The following is an 18,801-nucleotide window of genomic DNA, read 5'->3' on the forward strand; positions in this document are numbered from 1 at the left end:
GTGAATGACGATCCACCAATTTCCATCAAGATAAACGAAATGATTATTAGGTTTTAATTGGTTTTGAAACTCCTAGATTCTTTTGAGATTCATTGAACTTTTCAATGGCATGTTTCAATCTCGAGTGTGCCCTTCATGTTTTGTGACTGGGATGCCGAGGATCACAAAACAAGGTGTGAATAACCATGCAAATATACTTGGTACCCTTAAGTGTTTACCCCTCAATCGATGTGCCAGTTAACCACATACGCTCCATCGATACTATGATAAACATTAAGTTACCCTTTGCCTACCTTGTTAAATCCAGGTTAGTGTGCCGGTTAACCACACACGCTCCACTAACGGCTTAAACAAAGTGCAAAGTGTAATTTCATGGACTAGCACCTTATTCACATTTTCCTAAGTAACTAAGATTGGGTATTAATAAGAGTTTAGTTACTTAGTATTTATCATTAATACTTTTAATGAAGGGAGAATTCTAGTCCTTGTCCTACCCGTTCGGCTAACGACCCTCCACCGGTCAAGGAAGCGGTGAGTGAGAGTGGACACCCATTAAACTGCCATTTTATAGGCAGTAACCTTATACCCCCTTATAGACCGGCTTCGTGAATGAGGCCTACTAACGGTAAGACTAACTTGCTCTTATATATATATATATATATATATATATATATATATATATATATATATATATATATATATATATTAACTTATAAATATTATAAAGTATAAGGGTTGGATTTTAACTTCTAAAATTCTAAGGGCTTAACTTGGAGTAGTTTTAATTAAAAAACTCTTCAAGTTCCATAACTTAAGGACAAGTTGGAAGACTTTAAACTAATAAAAGAATGTAACTTTTCTTTATTTTGTAATTTGTAGAATTAATTAAGGTTACACATTTTATTACTTAATGAAGTGACTCTTGAACCTCCATAACTTGAGGACAAGACTCTTCATTTTTTTGTAACCATTGCCAAATCTTATGAGTTTTTATGAAACTTAAATGTGACATTTCATGTAACTTGAGGACAAGTTACACAAACACATTTTAGAATCATCTCTTAGATTAAAATGGATTGAAAACACATAATCAATTAACTTTTCTATTAATCTAAGCAACTCATAAGAACAAGATAATTCAAATCAAACTTTTTCATGTAATTAGTCTAAACCTTAAACTAATACAAAACATGAATCTATTGACAATTATCTTTGAAATTGGATTAGCATGAACATTACCACATCAAAAACAAGTTTATAAGTCCAAAAACATCTTAGGGTAATGTTCCTAGTCCAATTCCAGCCAAAAAAGTTGAAAATATGATGTCTGGAGGTCCAACTCGTCGAGTGTACGAACCAACTTGGCGAGTTGGATGCTTTTTGCCTTGGACTCGGCGAGTCTGCTGTGCAGACATCATCAAAATTCGATTTTTCAACTAATTTTGCAAGTATAACAAGAAAACAAGTCTAGGCTCTGATACCACTGATGGGTTTTGAGTATTCTAACACTCCTAAGTGTACATGCAACCCTAAATACCTTGGATCTATGTTTTCTCTATTATACATGTAAATATGAACTTTCCAAGGTATTCATCCTAACTAGCATAATAACATTGATTCATATGAATATATTAAGTTAGAGTCACATACCTCTTTGTTGTAGAATGTATTCATGAAGCTTGAGTGCCTAGTGCCCTAAGTGTGACACCTCAAATGGTTCACACAACACCAAATACACTTGTAATAAATTAGAGAGAAATCCACACTTCATAAAATCGGCTAGCCCTTTCACATATAATCTAGTACCGATTTTGTAACCAATAAGATCTTTATATAGTGTCACAATTAGGGTAAACCCTAATTGTCATGGCTTTCCATTTCCTTGGATCCATGGGTTCAAATACACCATGGAGCATCCTATGGGTTTTTGCCCAACTTGACAATCCATGAAGCATTAGCCCACTATACAAGTATGGATGATTTACACAATCAACCCATATATTTAATTAGTCTTCTTTTGATCAATCAATTAATCCTAGATTAATTCTTGATCAATATTAATTAAATAATCTTATTAATATATTAGAACTTATAATATATTAACAACCTTAAGTGTTATTTCTCTCATTATAGTCTATCCAAATGCATGATGTCATGCAACCCAAATGGACCATGCCGGGTCGGGTCAAGTCTTACCAATTATAGTTATGGACTTAGATATTAATCCAACACTTACCATGCTTTGTGCTTACAGTGTAACATCCCAAAAAGTACATGCCAAAAATTTCATTTTTAAGTAGGTCAATTCATAAAAACTTCGATATAAAAGTTTCATAGTAATGCTTCATGTCTGAAAACCAGCCACATCATAATGATATATCAGAGTACATCCCAGAAAATCCATAATGCGAAAAACAAGAGTGTGTGTGATATGCCGCTACCGCACCAGCTCCTTCCCCCTAGCTGAAGAGGTACCTGAAACCAAAACTGTAAACTGTTAGCACGAAGCTTAGTGAGTTCCCCCAACATACCACATACCATACAATATACTGACAGGCAATTCTGGGGCGCTTGCCTTACCCAGGTCAAACCATTATGGGGTGTTTGACGTACCCAGGTCAAACCATTTAGGGGTGTTTGACATACCCAGGTCAAGCCATTTTGGGGTGCTTGACGTACCCGTCGGTCTATTTCACCCCCTACTACTACCACATAGCATAACATAATGTACTGTCAGACAATTCTGGGTTGTATGACTTACCTAGGTCAAGCCATTCTGGGGCGCTTGACATACCCGTCGGTCTATTTCACTTGACTACCGGGGACTATTTCACCCCTACTGCTACTATCACATATATCATAACATATCATGCCAACATATAAACATATCATCACATACTGTCAGACATATCTGGGGTGTCTGACCTACCCTCCGGTCCTAACAACCGAACTCTACTACTATCACATATAACATATCAGGTAGTAACAAACCTAGATGATATCACAAAGACAATCATATAACATACAACTCCTACTGGTGGGCCGACATTGTGGCCTTAGACCCACTGCTACTAGAAGGTAACTTACCTCGAAAAGTAGCTGCTGAAAGTCTGCTTGCTAGACGTCTGACTGCTGCACCGATAATCCTCCGGATATAAATCCATAAACATAGATTAGTCACTCATAAATACCCTTAGGTCAAATGACTGACCTACCCCTGGTCCAAGGTCAACTCCTTGGTCAAAGTCAACTTCCAGTTGACTGGACTCGCAGAGTCATGGCACAGACTCGCCGAGTCCCTCTCCTACTATCCCAGTACTAACTCATCAAGTCCCTCTTCCCACTCACCGAGTCACCCTTAACTCACTTCTTGGGACAATTAGACCGACTCGCGATCCGACTCGCCGAGTCCCACGAGCAGATCTCCTACTCGCTTCCAAATCCTCACCAGAGCATCCATCTTGAGGATTTGGGTTTTTGGGACTATTGCTACACGTTAAATTGCTAACTCCGCGTGCAACTATGAAGGGTTGGACCTTCTATACTTAAACCCTTCTTAACTCAGTAACAGTTCATATGACTCGTTGAGTTTGAAGAACAACTCGTCGAGTTCCAGGCAATCTTCATAGGGCTCGCCGCGTCATTCATCCAACTCGTCGAGTCTAAGACCATCTTCATAGAACTCGCCGAGTCCACTTTGGAACTCGTTGAGTCCCTTCAAACCTCCTCCCATACAGACCAAATATGAGACATGCAACGGTTCCAAACCATAGATCTAAGCTCATAGGGCATGCTTATCAAGTAAAGTTGCAAACTTTACGTGCATACATGGCCGTATGAGCTCCAAAAGGCAATTCCAAGATCTTTATGAGGTCATACACTCAATAGGGACCTCAATCACTTCAACCACAGAGAATTTACACTTTTAAGATATCCATAAGGTCCAGATCTGAAGTCCTTTCAGAACATAGAGCATAACACATGGAGTTTGAGGTTTTAGGGCTTGAAAACCACCGATTAGGGACAAAAGGGGATCTAATGAACTAGTGATCAAGGTAGGAACTTTTCTACCTGAATAGGAGCTTCTCACAGTGTATATTTCGGATCTACTTCCCCTCCCTGCACTCTTCAACCTCCTCCTTCTTCTTCTAAGCTCCAAACTTCCTTCACAAAGCCAAAAATCACTCATAAGAACAATATGGGGGCTAGGGTTTCGCTCTACAGCTCTCTGGAAGTGTTAGGGACAAGGGAGGCCGAGTTAGAGTGTTTAAATAGGGTGCAAACACCCGGGTTAGGGTTTTACTCGTCCAGCATGGACTCACCGAGTCTTGGACCCGACTCGACGAGTCCCTCACTTAAATCCCATGCCAAAATCGCTCCTACTCGGCGAGTCAGGCCTCCAACTCGCCGAGTCCAAGGAAAAATGAGAAAAATACATAAACAGGAATCGTACCAGGAATCTGGTGTTACATACAATGTTGATTAAATATGTTTCAGGTACATCACATGACCACAGGAAGGCACCGACATGACACACCAGCCTGATGTTTAGAGTTATTGAGGATTCTGGGATATTTGACTATGCTTCCTAATAATTGTATTTGACAAGAGTTAATGCTATGAACTTTCTTTTGGTGATTTAAAAATGATAAAAATGTTTGAAAATTTTGGTTGTTACATTAGTTGCATAAAATTGTTGAGGATAAGGTATCGTAACTGCTCAAAACTCGAAATGCTTCCATTCGTAGTTCCTTGACCCATTTCCCATGTTTCCCGATAGCGTAACAGGGAAATACGTGCAAATGAACCATTTGTCCATCCCTAGCGTCGTCATCGTCCACTCATAAGTGCTAATATGCTCATCAGGATCAGTTGTATCGTGAAACTTAGGATGTCTGGAATCATTGTCGAGTGTGGGATCTCATACTACAAGAGCTTCTGATAAGAAATCAGAGCTTCTGCTTCTCTTCGAGTTTCCACATGTAGATATAGAAAACTATCATGCATCATGAATTGTTGAGCGTAATACATGTTCTCGTATGCTTGGTTGTACATCGCTGCTTGCGAGATGTACGGTTGTAGTTATGAGCTCAACTGTGTGCTTTGCTGCAACTATGAGCTCGATCCCGACTGTTGGAGCATGTACAGGTTCAACCCCTGCGACTATTGATCATGGACATTAAGATGTTGCACCAATGACGAGCGAAGGTTGGATTGTTGCGACAGTGTTGCTTGGGGAAAGGATCCCTGCAACTGTTGGAAGTAGGGGTTGAGCATTGGAGGTTGTTGAGCAAAGAGTAGAATATGCGACATGCCTGCTATTAGAGAGAAATGATAGCTTGACATTGGATGTTGTTCGGAGGATAGTATGGTTCCTGGGGACCAAGTGTTCATCCCCGCCTGCTGCGGTAGCGAGTGCTACTGAGAAACCATCGGGTGTGATTGCTGAGTCGACAGTTGTAACTACTGGGTCGATGGTTGCGACTGTTGAGTCGTTGTTGACTAAGGCGCTACAGTCGTGGTTGTAACCAGGTGCTCTGTTGTGACGGGTGGCGGTCGCCATAGGGTGGTGATTGTTGTTGTTGCGGTTCCTGTTATTGGACCTGGTGTTTGTATTGTTGGCGTGTGGGTGGAGGCTTGTCCGTTCGACGCAGATGGATGTGTGCCATCGAGCGACGACATTAATCTGAATGGACTCGTTTCTCCTCCGCCGGACGCCGTATATCCCTTTCCCATCATCGCCGACGTCTAGAGTCGTATCAAGGTTGTGACTCTGAGTATATGCCCGCATAACGCCAAATGTTGTGATATGGACCTTAGGCTTAACATCGTGACCTACTGATTCCAGTTGAGTAGAGCCCTGTAATCAACGAAGAGATAACGTTGGTCGACGTCCGGGAGGGAGTACCGAGACGAAGCTCTGACGGTCTAGTTAGTGTTTGTTTGAGGATAAGGTAATTAGGGTTTGTATGGAGAGAATGCTATCCCTTCTTGTGGAGAAGAAGGATCTTTTTATATTTGTTGTTCCATGTACATGATCCCAACGGTGCTTTTGTCCCGTATGGGCCGACATGACGTGAATAAGTCCCATTGGAGGATCGTGCACCACTAGTGGTCATCTGCTATTGGTGTAGAGTAATCAGAGGACAACACCTTGGGCACAATACGTGTCGCTCTAGGAGGCGACCAAATGTGTTTTGTCCTATTATAGACCGGAGATTGTCATCAGGAATTGGATCTGGGCGCGAGGGTGCCAATCGAGAGGGTCCTAGCGTGAGGGCCAAGGCCCAGGTCTGACACTAGGATAGATTTGCGAACGTTAGCTAGGTCGTCCTAAAGATAAAGATTTTGTTTTCTTTAATGTATTCATAGTAGGATACGTTAACACATTGATTTATAATGATTTTTGTGTAATTTACCATTTTATTTATCTAGTATTACCTCATAATTTTCATTCATGCGTTTAGCTAGGTCGTCCTAAAGATAAATATTTTGTTTTATTTAATGTATTCCTAGTGGGATACGTTAACACATTGATTTATAATGATTTTTGTGTAATTTACCATTTTATTTATCTAGTATTACCTCATAATTTTCATTCATGTGTTTAGTTTTATCTTTCATATGTTTTCCCCACCAGTTTTCAAGTCTCTTTGAAGTATCATTCGGAAGAAAAACCTTTAAATTTCAATGGAAATACAACTAAGCCTTGGTGATTGTCTTCTTCGATTAATCAAGTGATCACATGCATTTGTTAACACAAATCATCAATCTCATATGTAAGCCTATACTCATGATCATGCTTATGTGTTGGCCGATTAGCATACATAAAGAGATTGGTTCATTGGTTTTATACACACAATTTGGAGTTGTTAGAAGGAAGAAATTACATGTTTGATTTCTTCTCGCACTCGATCGTTCTCACCACTACCAACCTACTTAGCCTAATACAATGTTATCATTTCTTGTAACGATGAATAACATATATAAACGACAACACATCATATCATCATCAAACAACTTGATAACATCACCAAATGCAAGAGGTTTGTAAGATAACCTAATCCCACTGCTCTAATTTGTTAAAGCTATCACTACACAAGATTTACATCAATAATAAGTTATACATGATGAATATTCTACAGATCATTTCATCATTCTTAATACTATATACTTAAAAATCCCAAAACTTGTAATTTCATTTCTATATAACTACATTATGTATTTATATATAATCATTAAAATCTTCAAATTTTGCAAACAAATAAAAATTTGCAAAATAATAGAAACCTAAAAGTTCTTTGCTATAATAATAATAACAATAATAATAATAATAATAATAATAATAATAATAATAAGTTTACAAACTAAAAGCCATTTTCAAAGACCTTTTGCAAAATCTCTATACTAATAAAAGAGTAACTCTTTTGCCATGTGTCACCATATTAGACATTTTAATTAATGTGTTGACACTTGTCAATCTATTAGTTTTCCATTTTAAATTTATTAAACCTCCTCATTAATGTGATTCTATTTTAAATTTTAAATTTTAATTTTTAAATTATTGTTTTCATTAATTCACAAATAAAAAATATCTAATATATATTAAAAATTAATTTTATATATTTATTTGAATCAATGATTATAATTTCACATAACTAATAAAAATATCTCTTAAATTAATAATTTATTTAAAATAACTTATTAATAATTTTAAGTTTTTATTATAAAAGTTTAATTAATTTTATAACTATGGTTTCCACGGGTTATAAACTAGTATATAATGTTTTTGTTGAAAATTTTGTAGAAAAGGGCGATTTCGTGATAATCCCGATTATATTTTGGCCGATTGACCCCTTGGAATTTTAACCTTTACAAGGGGTCAAGGGCCCAATGCTTTATTGTTAACTTTGTGTTAGTTAAGGGTGGTTTAGGTATTTACTATAGCTAAAGTATTGTTAAGAGATAGAGAGAGTAAAAACTGGAGGCGGTTTTCACGGCAGAAAGGGAAAACACAAGGAGATGTCAACTCTGCAAATGCTCCTCTCAAACTCCCTCTAATTTCCTTTCACCTCCATCTCTCTCTCTCTCGACTGCAAAACCACACACGACGCAAACGCAATGGGATCGGCGGACGTTGGTTACGCGTCATCCAATGACGGAGCTCAACCGGCGCAATCTTCACCTCACAAACCGCAACCTTCTCCTCCTCCTGCTTCAGGTATTGTTAATATTATTCGATCTCTTACCTTCTGATCTACTTTTTACCATAAGTTTCCGAAAATGTCTATTCTCGTTTTCTAAGGACATTGTAGCTGAATGTGTAGATTCAGCTATGCAGATTCTCAAATCTATACTGCTTGTCATTAATGAAATGCAATTTGATTTTTGGCTTTCTTCTTATGAAAACTCTGATGAAATGGATGTTTATTAGGTTTAAAATAGATAGACATCTGTTAGAATTGAATGAAGATGCGTCTGGTATATAAGGTAGATACTTATTGGACAGAGATTATTAGATTAATTAGAAATTACGTTTCTCATACGTTGTTTCTCACTAGCATTGATCTGGATAACCTTACACGGTGTCTTTTACGTGAGCTAGTATAATTGAATTTGCATATAAATGGCGAGAAGCTAACAGTAGAATATCTTGTACGTTACATTAAATGGTTGTACAACTCCTTTCAGCCCCAAGAAGTAGCCCATGGTTCATTAATGTCCTACAGAATGTTACAACTAACAAAATCCAAAAAACTAGTTCTACAGCTATACAAACCAGTTACGAAATTTTACAATGTCTGCAAGTAGTACAGGAACCTTGATCCAAACAACAAAGTACTTTATTAAATTCTCCTAGCAAATTTATTTTCAGCAGGTATCCCAAATCTATTAATCCTGATGTTGCTATGACATGGTTGCAACAATTTTGTGAAATCTTTTACCATAAAAATCAAACTGGTCAGCCCTACAGGACCACAATTTCGAGAATAATGTGATACAGATATAATTCAAGGAGGAAAAGAATCAATTAGAGTTAGATTAACAGACACTAGTAGTTTCAATTAGAGAAACCAAGAAGAATGAGACAAGTGGAAACAGATGAGTGCATTATGTTGAAGAAGCTTGAAACTTGTTTTAATTTACTTTACTATGCTGCAGTTTTCTTGTTTCCTTTTCCTTAGATTTAAATTCCATCCCAGTCTCTGAAGCATTGAATTTTCTTCGTGGATTTAGTATATTCTAAAATGTTTTAATAATGATGCCATTATATGTCCAAGACTACCCAGACACCACATACCTGAGGTTTCTCGCATCAAATGCTGAAGCTGGTTCAATCATTGGAAAGGGTGGATCAACAATCTCTGATTTCCAGTCACGATCCAATGCACGAATTCAGTTGTCTCGAAACTATGAATATTTTCCAGGAACTTCAGATAGGATCATCATGGTATCTGGAACTATTGATGAAGTTCTTGATGCTGTGGAACTTATCCTCACCAAGTTGCTGAATGAAGTAAGTACTAAGTAGTCCTCATAACACAAATCACATTTGATTATTTATATGACATTCACATTCTAGTCTTAAATAGTATCATATAATTAATAATATATTGCCAATTAGTTTTATGCTGAAGATGGTGAGGAGGCTGAACCAAGATCAAAAGTTAGGCTAATTGTACCAAATGGCTCTTGTGGTGGAATCATTGGAAAGGGAGGATCTATGATAAAGTAAGAAATCAGAATCTTGTTTTTCTGCACATGATAACTGTTATCGACATTTTAGTTTTTTTTTGAAAACTTGTTTTTGTTTAATTCAGGTCATTCATTGAAGATTCACAAGCTAACATTAAGATATCCCCTCAAGATAACAACTATATTGGGATGAATGATAGGTTGGTAACAGTAGCTGGCACCTTACAGCAACAGGTGCAAGCTACTAGTCTGATTCTCTCAAGATTGTCTGAAGATCTTTACTATGTACAGTCTGTGGGTCCCCCGTTTCCATATGCTGGTACCCTTTCTTTTACTTAAATATATATCAACTTTAACCTCATATTAGTATTCATTTTTTTTACCCTTTTGCTTCTACAGCACCTTTTTACAGTGTACCAAACTATGGACCAAATGGTGCTGGTAAAAAGTTTCAGAACAATAAGGTCCGTTTATTATTTTCCTCCTTGTTTCACTGTGGTTGAAGAAGCTATGTGGTGATATTAAAAAAAAATACTTGTATTTTGCAGGAAGATATGAGTAATTCAGTGACTCTGGGCGTTGCAGATGAGCATATAGGAATTGTGGTGGGCCGTAGTGGTAGAAATATAACAGAAATTAGTCAGATTAGTGGAGCTAGGATTAAGATATCTGAAAGAGGTGATTTCATAAATGGGACATCTGATAGGTATGTTATATACTATATGTAGCTTTTTATTAAAGTCATATTAAAAAAACCAAGTGCACATTTTAATTTATTAATTAATTATTTTGTTGCAGGAAAGTAACGATTACTGGATCACAAAGGGCGATAAATGTAGCCGAGGCTATGATAATGCACAAGGTTGCATCGGCTTCATCTCCACCTCCAGCTGCGACTACTGAAAACTGAAAACTGATAACGAGGTTCTCTCTTTCTGTCAGTTTAAACAGGAACTTTTGCCATAAATCATTTTTATCCTATAGAGTTGAAACAAAACATACTGCCATCTTTGCTTTGTTATTTTACTAAATTTATGACCAGAAAATACACAAAATGAGGAACTTCTTATAATCATGCAAATTCTTACAAGTAAATATGAATTTGATGCAATTTATTATTCGGCTTACTGATACCATAAACTGATTAATATGAGAAATTAAATTTCTTTTAGTAATAATTTTATTGTTGAAAATTTGGTTTATGGTTTATAACCACCGTCATCATCACCTCCATATCCTGATCCATATCCCTCTCCATATCCAGAGCCGCTCCCATATCCTGAACCTTGCCCATTACGGCCACCTCCACCACCTCCACCGCCGCCGCTACCACCACCACCACCACCACCATTTTTACCGCCACCACTTCCATATCCAGAACCACTACCACTGCCATACCCTGAACCACTTCCTGACCCATTCCCACTTCCACCGCCGCCACCACCACCACCGCCTCCACCACCACCGCCACCACCTCCACCCTTGCCGCTACCTGAACCATATCCTGAACCACTTCCAGACCCATAGCCTGAGCCTGATCCACTACCGCTTGCTGACCCTCCACCACCTCCACCACCACCACCACCACCGCCTCCTCCTCCACCACCTCCTCCTCTACCTCCACCACCACTTCCGTATCCAGAGCCACTCCCTGATCCATAACCTGACCCGGAACCCTGGCCATTCTCTGCAACACCAGAACCACCACCACCTCCTCCTCCTTGACCACCGCCACCTCCTCCCCCTTGACCATCGATCTTCTTAGACGATCTAGCAGCAAACCCAAGGTCCACAATAAATAACACCAAGAATGCAATGGCTATGATCTTTGACTTTGAGTTTGCCATCTTCAAACTCTGTAGGACTAGAGTACCTCAGTTGTGTTGTGTATATGTTCTCAAGCAATGCAATATGAGTTGTGAGCTCAATGTATATATGTGTGTTTTAGACTAATACGATACAATGAAATGAGTTGTGTGGTACAAACAAGAGCAGGAGACTTGGCTATTTATAGGCATTGCAAAACGCAAAATTCAAAAAGGTTTTCTAACTTTGAGCGAGTCTGGTATTCTAGTAGCTTCCAAATGATGGGAAATCGAAATGAAGTGTCTGATTTGAGATAAAAAGATAGTGGTGCTGGTGCTGGTGGAGGTGGGTGGGCGGTGGTGCTCTCTAGCTATGTTATCTCTTGTTGTCCATGCACAGTCATCATAAACCTTTCACTAAAGTGTTCTCCCACTTTTGACAAAACAAGCTTCAAAATTTGTCAATCTAATTAATCTATTCACACGACTACACTTGTCAACAAATCCTCCCACGTTTAATTTCTTTTTTAAATATACCAAACAGATAAAGTCGTTATTGGAATATTACGATGCGTGCTTAACATTAGTAGTTATAAATTATAAGATTTACTAACATAAGTTCTTAATTTTGAATAAATAAAATGAAAGAAGAAACAATTTAACAAAGATGATATAACAATCTTATCTGTCAATTTATAATTCATGTTTGTCTATTTTGTTTGATTTTGGATAGAAGTGACATATTGGACATGAACTTGAATATATATATATATATATATATATATATATATATATATATATATATATATATATATATATATATATATATATATATATATACCTTAAAAAACATTTACTAGATTTTGCTGAATTTTAAGAGGTACAAGCTTTTAAGCATCATATACAATAATTTTATGCATCGGAGAATAATAAATCTCATCTGGTCAAAGACAGATTTTGAATAGGTCTTCTAAACTTATCTTCAAATTGAATTGGTTAGATATGAAAAAGTCAAATAAGATGATGATGATAAGATTTTGAATGGATCAAAGTTTGACCAAGTGTTCCTCATATCCAATTGAATCGGTAAATACTAAATTTTATGCGGTCAATATTTATGAAAAAGTCAAATAAGATGATGATGATAAGATTTTGAATGGGTCAAAGTTTGACCAAGTGTTTCTCATATCCAATTGAATCGGTAAATATTAAATCTTATCCGGTCAACATTTATGAAAAAGTCAAATAAGATGATGATGATAAGATTTTGAATGGATCAAACTTTGACCAAATGTTCTTCATATCCAATTGAATCGCTAAATACTGAATCTGTCAATAATAATGAAAAAGTCAAATAAGATGATGATAAGATTTTGAATGGGTCAAAGTTTGACCAAGTGTTCTTCATATCCATTTGAATCGGTCTAATACGATGTACACGTTATAAAGTATTTCATATAAACTGGAAAAGGCGCATTGATCTAGCATTCGTCTATCATGAATGCCTTGCCATTGACCTCAAAACCTTGGTTCTCTCTCATGCTCGCTACCTCCTCCTTTGTTTTTCTTTCTATTAAAATCGAATAAGCCCAAAAATGTCTTACGTTTAATCCTAGCCCGGATATAAGAAATCTCTATCTATTCGTCATTTTGTTTAACAAATTTTTTATGTCATTTTGTTGATCCGCACCCGTCACTTTGCGCGGATAAACGGCTAATATATATATATATATATATATATATATATATATATATATATATATATATATATATATATATATATATATATATATATATATATATATATATATATATATATATAATGGGCTAACATCGAGCTCGTGCGGCGGTGCGGGCACTATCACCTTAAAAATGGATTTTAAAAGATTGTAAGCTTATATTTGCAATTTTGTCTTCTCGTAATTCTTGAAGAAAAAGATAACAAAAGAGCGAAGCATTAAGGAAATCCATTTGACTTATGTGTCGAAATGATATAGGTCATGTTTATTATTTTGATTTTATTTCCAATCGATGATCCACCGAGTATCGATTCCACTCCTATATCTGCTGTTGTCGTTTACCAAACAATCTATCATGTTATATATATAGGTGTATGTATATTTATATATTAATATATAAACATATGACCACATGTTAGTTTTATTGTATGTTGATCGAAAAGCAAAATTGATTTAAAGGGTTCACGCGTGACAGATGTAGGAAGCATAGAGAAGGCAATTGATTTCATCTAAAAGGAATATTTAAGGGCACAAGTGCATATCCCACTTCGACTTTGAAATATGAAAAGGGAACCAATTCTATGGATGCATTTGTTTTCTTGTGTAATTAACTTTTTGGGTCCACAACCCTAAACAGTATCATGCCGCCAACCTCAACATGCGCCACGTCTAAGTACGGAACCAAGAATTTAAAATCATGGGACTTAAAAATATGTATAATTAGGTGGGAGACCCATGTATTACATGAGTTTATTTAAAAAAAATTAAATATAAAATTTTAACAATTTGAAAACTTTAAATTTATAAGAAAAATAAGAAATTTTTTGAATTATTAAAATTAATGAGACTTTAATGCATTAGATACATTACATATATAAACCATTTTCTAATAAATACCTTACATATATATTACCTTATATATTAAATATGGATTTTAATTTAATAAAATCAAAAATACAATAAAATGACAAGTGAAAAATAGAAAAATTTAAAATTTCTAGAAAATGACATGTGTCCAAATAAATGAGAAGATGACATGTGGCAAAGTCATTTTCATTTATTAGGGTAGATGTATGTATTTTATAGTGAATGATGCGTTTGGCTAGTTTCTCTCATCCATTTGCTGCTCTGCCAAGATCAAAATAAAAGTGTATATTAATTTTATTTTTAGGGTAGCACAAATTTTTTCCAGAATATTTGAATTTTTCCGGTTCGGTTTCGGTTTTAAACCTAAACCTTAATTAAATCCTTAGCTAACCTCAAGCCTTGTTATATAAAACTGAAGTTGAAGTAAATCGATGTGAGACTCAAAGTAGATATCAAATGAAGCATAAGGATAACATGTTTATATAATAGATGAAAATGATTGAGTTTACATGTGTTTGACGATGTGGAATAAAATAGCTTGGAAAAAAACAAAGGTAAACAAATGATATGTAAGAAGCAAAAATCGATCCTAAGACCTTTGCTTCAATAAGAGAACGCCTTAACCACCGAACCAACTGTTTGTTTGTGTTTACAATTGAAGAGTTGCATATATGAACACTACATAAATCAAAATTTTCCTAAGACAATTACACTACCGAAATTTTTTTGAGGGGCATCCCAGGATCCCCATGGATCTGCCCCTGTATCGTCCTAGCCCACAAGGAAGATCGTGTGCACTAGTAGGTACTCAATTGCCAACCGAGTTGAATGACCGATCTTGATTAGCAACGAGCCCTACCCTACAAGAGTGAGAACTACAACTATGACTTATCCCTACGATGCCAGCGCAAGACTTGAACCCGAGTCAATTATTTAATTTGTCTAAAACCCGAAAACAATCTCCTCTTTGTTAGGGTGGATATTTGGTTTTAAACAAAAAACATCGAAAACTAAAACAAATCGAAACTGAATTCATAACAAACCAAATTTCAAATTTGGTTTTTGGTTTGGTTTCAACCAAACCGAATTATAAATTTGATTTATGGTTTTTGTTAATGGTCTAATCGAACCAAATTACCAAATTTAATTCATTAATTAACTAAATTATTAAATAATTTATATTTTAACACTTTAAATGTTAAATTAAAATTTTGAAAACATGTGTTCATTAATAATATTTAGCGTTTATATTTTTCAATTGGATTGGAATCCCAAAACTCTACAAATTATCTCTCTTTGTCCAATTTCTTCGGTTGTGTTCCAACAATAATCCAGTCTATATTTGAAACTTTGGATTTTATTTTTAACCTTAAAATGTGATTTCTTCAATTTCAAACCGAATTGTGATTTGGTTTTCTATTTGGTCTTAGATGCCTTAGATTTGGTTTGACCCGATTTTTGATTTGCACCCTAAAAATATTTCAAACCAAAGAAACCTAAAAATTATAAACCAAACTAGTTCTCTTCCATCCCCTTTGAAGCAACTACGCACATGTGGTCTTATTCTTTTTTTCAACATACATTTGCTATTTAACAATCGGGGTTTCGTAAAAAAAAACTCATATTTTTCTTTAAAAAACCCCTTAGTCAAAAGAGGGTGGTATTTAAGGCCTTTCAAGAGAAACTCGAGAAACCACAAACTCTATAATTTAAACTCTTTATGATTTTTGCAATTTCTTATGTTGTTACCGACGTTCCCAAATCTACGTAAACATTGCTCCGTTATTGCAAGGTAATATGGTTAAAGCAATTTCCATCTTTTTGTGCTCACCGAATTGAAAGGGACTCAAACACAAAGCTGCCAAAAGGTCCATAGACAGGCAATAATGTTGTCGCAGACCCTAAAATCCTTCCCAGAAGTCATCATCCTTTTTCCTTTGTTTCTAATTTTCACTCCTTCGTCAATGATCCTTCTTGGTTGGAGGACCTGATGCTCTTTTACATCGACAGGGGGGGGGGGGGGGGGGGGGGGGTTGTTAATCTTATTTACTTGAATTTGCTAAACTAGTGCATATAGTCACAGTCAAATAACTTAATTTCTGCACATAAATGGTAAATTTTAACATGAAAGTCGAGTAAAATGTTTATCTTTGCTATTGTAATCATGGTATAAGGGATTTCATGACACCAGTGTTGCTGTAATTAAAGCTTATGATGGTTTCCATATATTTTCTTGATAGATGATGGAGGTCCAGGGGTAATTGGGAAAAAAATTATGAAGTAGGTAATGACTCTAAATCCAGAATGTGTCACACTTGATACACCAATTATCAATGACCTAGATAACATTCATGATGGAAATATTTACATCTTTCTGTTGTTGATAAAGGTGATTTTTAGAATAAATAGTTGTTAATGTTACAACAAATATCAAATAACCCTTCAGCTATTTGATTATAGTTAAGAACGCTAAAAAATAGTATGAACCATGACATGTAATTGATTTGAGATGACGTTTCTTGAGCAATCATTTTGTCGGACATCCAGGGCCGGTCCAAGCGTATGTGAGGCCCGGGGCGAAAAGAAAAAAATGGCCCCTCAAAGACAAATAAAATAAAGATTAAAGAAATATTATTTATTCTTCAGTATAGACATGTTCAATTAGCAATAACAAGCAAGCCAAATTGTTTATCTTTTGAACTAATTTGAGTTTGAACCAACTTTTACGCTCTAAAAATCATTTAGGTAATAATTTTCTTTTAATAATATACGTTACATAGTCCATAAATTTTGGACCCCTTGGAGACGTGGGCCCTGGGCGGTCGCCCGGGTTGCCCACCGTCTGGACCGGCCCTGCGGACATCGTGGTAGTGGGTTCTTGATGAAGGGATGGGGGTGAGTTTTATTGGAGAACTGTAGGCTAGCCGATGGGTTTCCTTCTCCCATGAGTTCGTCGGTCTTGTGGATTTTCTTGTACGATTCCTCCAAGTTTGTAGGTGGGTGTTCCATTGGATGAGGGATTTCATTGGTGTTATTACCATTTTCAAACATGCCACCATCACCGAGCGCAAATCATTAAATAAATACTTTAAGAGTAAATAAAAGCATGGTGGTTTCTGGAATCATAAGAGAAATTGGATTATAAAAGGACCGTGTAATTAGGGGTGCAAATCGTGTCATATTCGGGTTGGCGGATCAAAATATAGCAATCTAAACACGACCCATTTAATTATACAAGGTACGGGTTTGTGGGTTTGGAACACCAACACGTATACGACCCGTCAAACCGTTTATCTATACGTATTCACGGGTAAGATTTGGGTTCGTGAGTTAGATTCCCTAAATAAAATTGATAATTAAACATCAAAAAAATTCCAAAAATTTAAAAAGATGTAAACATATCCGCATTTTAGAAAAGATAAGTCTTAAACATCAAAATAAAAATTAAAAACATTCATGCAAACATGTCCAAACTAAAAAACATTAATACAAACATAGATAAATTCAAGTGTTAATGTAATATCCATAATTTCTATTTTTTTCTCATAAAAACAATGTCTTTTGTCAATTCTTCAACACAATTTTCTTCGTTATAACAAGTTTCAACCTTCACATAGAAACAATATGTAAAGTTAAATTTGGGGAAATTGAGTAACCTAACAAATATAAATGAAGTATTTGAAAACAATGACCCATTTTTATTTATTTATTTATTTATTTTGTAAAATAACCACTAGTCCGGAATATATCATTCTGGAGAGTTCTCCGGAACACCGGGGTAGGATTCCAGACAACTGTTCCGGAATAGATTTTATTTTATTTTATTTTTTTGTAAAATAATCACTTTGTTCGGAATATATCATTTCAGAGAGTTGTCCGGAACACCATAGTAGGATTCCGGACAATCGTTTCAGAATATTTTTTTAATGTGCAAAATGTGTTTTGTCTTAATTTTTTTTGTATAACTTTTGTTTTTATAAAATCTGGAATTGAACTGTAATCTTAAAATCAACAAAAAACTAATAAATACATAAACTTAAGGGATTTGTTTTAAGTAATATTACAATGTTCAAATGATCTTTGTCCTTGTACCCAATAAATTTTCGCCAATCGTTTACAATACGACATGGTCCATGGAACGCTTTTGCCATCTATAAAATACAATTTCTTAGTGATCAACATCTTTCAGGAACCAAAACAAAAACACCCCACAATCTCATCTACTATCAATTTCTTGTGGTACGTATGGGAACTTTTTAAGGGTCATGTTGAAACTCTCAACTAGGATTGCATCAGTTGGTTCGGTACCCTGGTAGTTGATACCCACTAGCAATTTGTAGATATGGGCTCGCATACCTATAAACCATTCCTATCTTTCTGAGGCATATTTGCTCTTCTAATAACTATTGCATATAGTCATTTTGAATGTTTTCAAATCCAAAACACTCAAAAACCAGTGAACAAATGACATACTGATTGCGATGTAAAGCTACATAATTAATTAATCATAAAATAACATTATATTATAAATTACGATGACTTAGGTAATGTAATCCAAACACAATTACACCGTATCACACTCTGCCTAAGCTGAGTAAACGGATCTATCATCCATATCACTCTGGTCAAATGCATCAGTGTTGAAAGTTGTCGGCACAACCGTCCACCGAGCATCATCCTATCTACGCTCTATC

The 18,801-nt window shown here is 35.8% G+C and overlaps 2 protein-coding genes across 2 annotated transcripts; one reads left to right on the top strand and one right to left on the bottom strand.

Moving 5' to 3' along the window:
- Positions 1 to 7,969: 7,969 nt before the first annotated feature.
- Positions 7,970 to 10,791, top strand: LOC111921762 (protein BTR1). Its single transcript, XM_023917349.3, has 7 exons — positions 7,970 to 8,221; positions 9,282 to 9,517; positions 9,626 to 9,732; positions 9,822 to 10,015; positions 10,096 to 10,160; positions 10,245 to 10,402; positions 10,495 to 10,791. Exons 1-7 carry the CDS (start codon positions 8,122 to 8,124, stop codon positions 10,604 to 10,606), a joined length of 972 nt encoding a protein of 323 aa, XP_023773117.1. The 5' UTR covers positions 7,970 to 8,121; the 3' UTR covers positions 10,607 to 10,791.
- On the bottom strand, positions 10,743 to 11,768 carry LOC111921764 (putative glycine-rich cell wall structural protein 1). The gene has a single exon (XM_023917350.3). It carries the CDS (start codon positions 11,541 to 11,543, stop codon positions 10,896 to 10,898), a length of 648 nt encoding a protein of 215 aa, XP_023773118.2. The 5' UTR covers positions 11,544 to 11,768; the 3' UTR covers positions 10,743 to 10,895.
- Between the last annotated feature and the right edge of the window lie 7,033 nt (positions 11,769 to 18,801).

This window comes from Lactuca sativa, chromosome 2, assembly GCF_002870075.4.
Source record: "Lactuca sativa cultivar Salinas chromosome 2, Lsat_Salinas_v11, whole genome shotgun sequence".
NCBI classification, from domain to species: Eukaryota; Viridiplantae; Streptophyta; class Magnoliopsida; order Asterales; family Asteraceae; genus Lactuca; species Lactuca sativa.

Bases quoted from the DNA above. Each gene is read 5' to 3' on its own strand.
- LOC111921764 (XM_023917350.3), bottom strand. From the start codon at position 11,543: ATGGCAAACTCAAAGTCAAAGATCATAGCCATTGCATTCTTGGTGTTA.
- LOC111921762 (XM_023917349.3), top strand. From the start codon at position 8,122: ATGGGATCGGCGGACGTTGGTTACGCGTCATCCAATGACGGAGCTCAA. The intron at 8,222-9,281 runs GTATTGTTAATA...TATATGTCCAAG, and splicing joins TTCTCCTCCTCCTGCTTCAG to ACTACCCAGACACCACATAC. The intron at 10,403-10,494 runs GTATGTTATATA...ATTTTGTTGCAG, and splicing joins ATAAATGGGACATCTGATAG to GAAAGTAACGATTACTGGAT.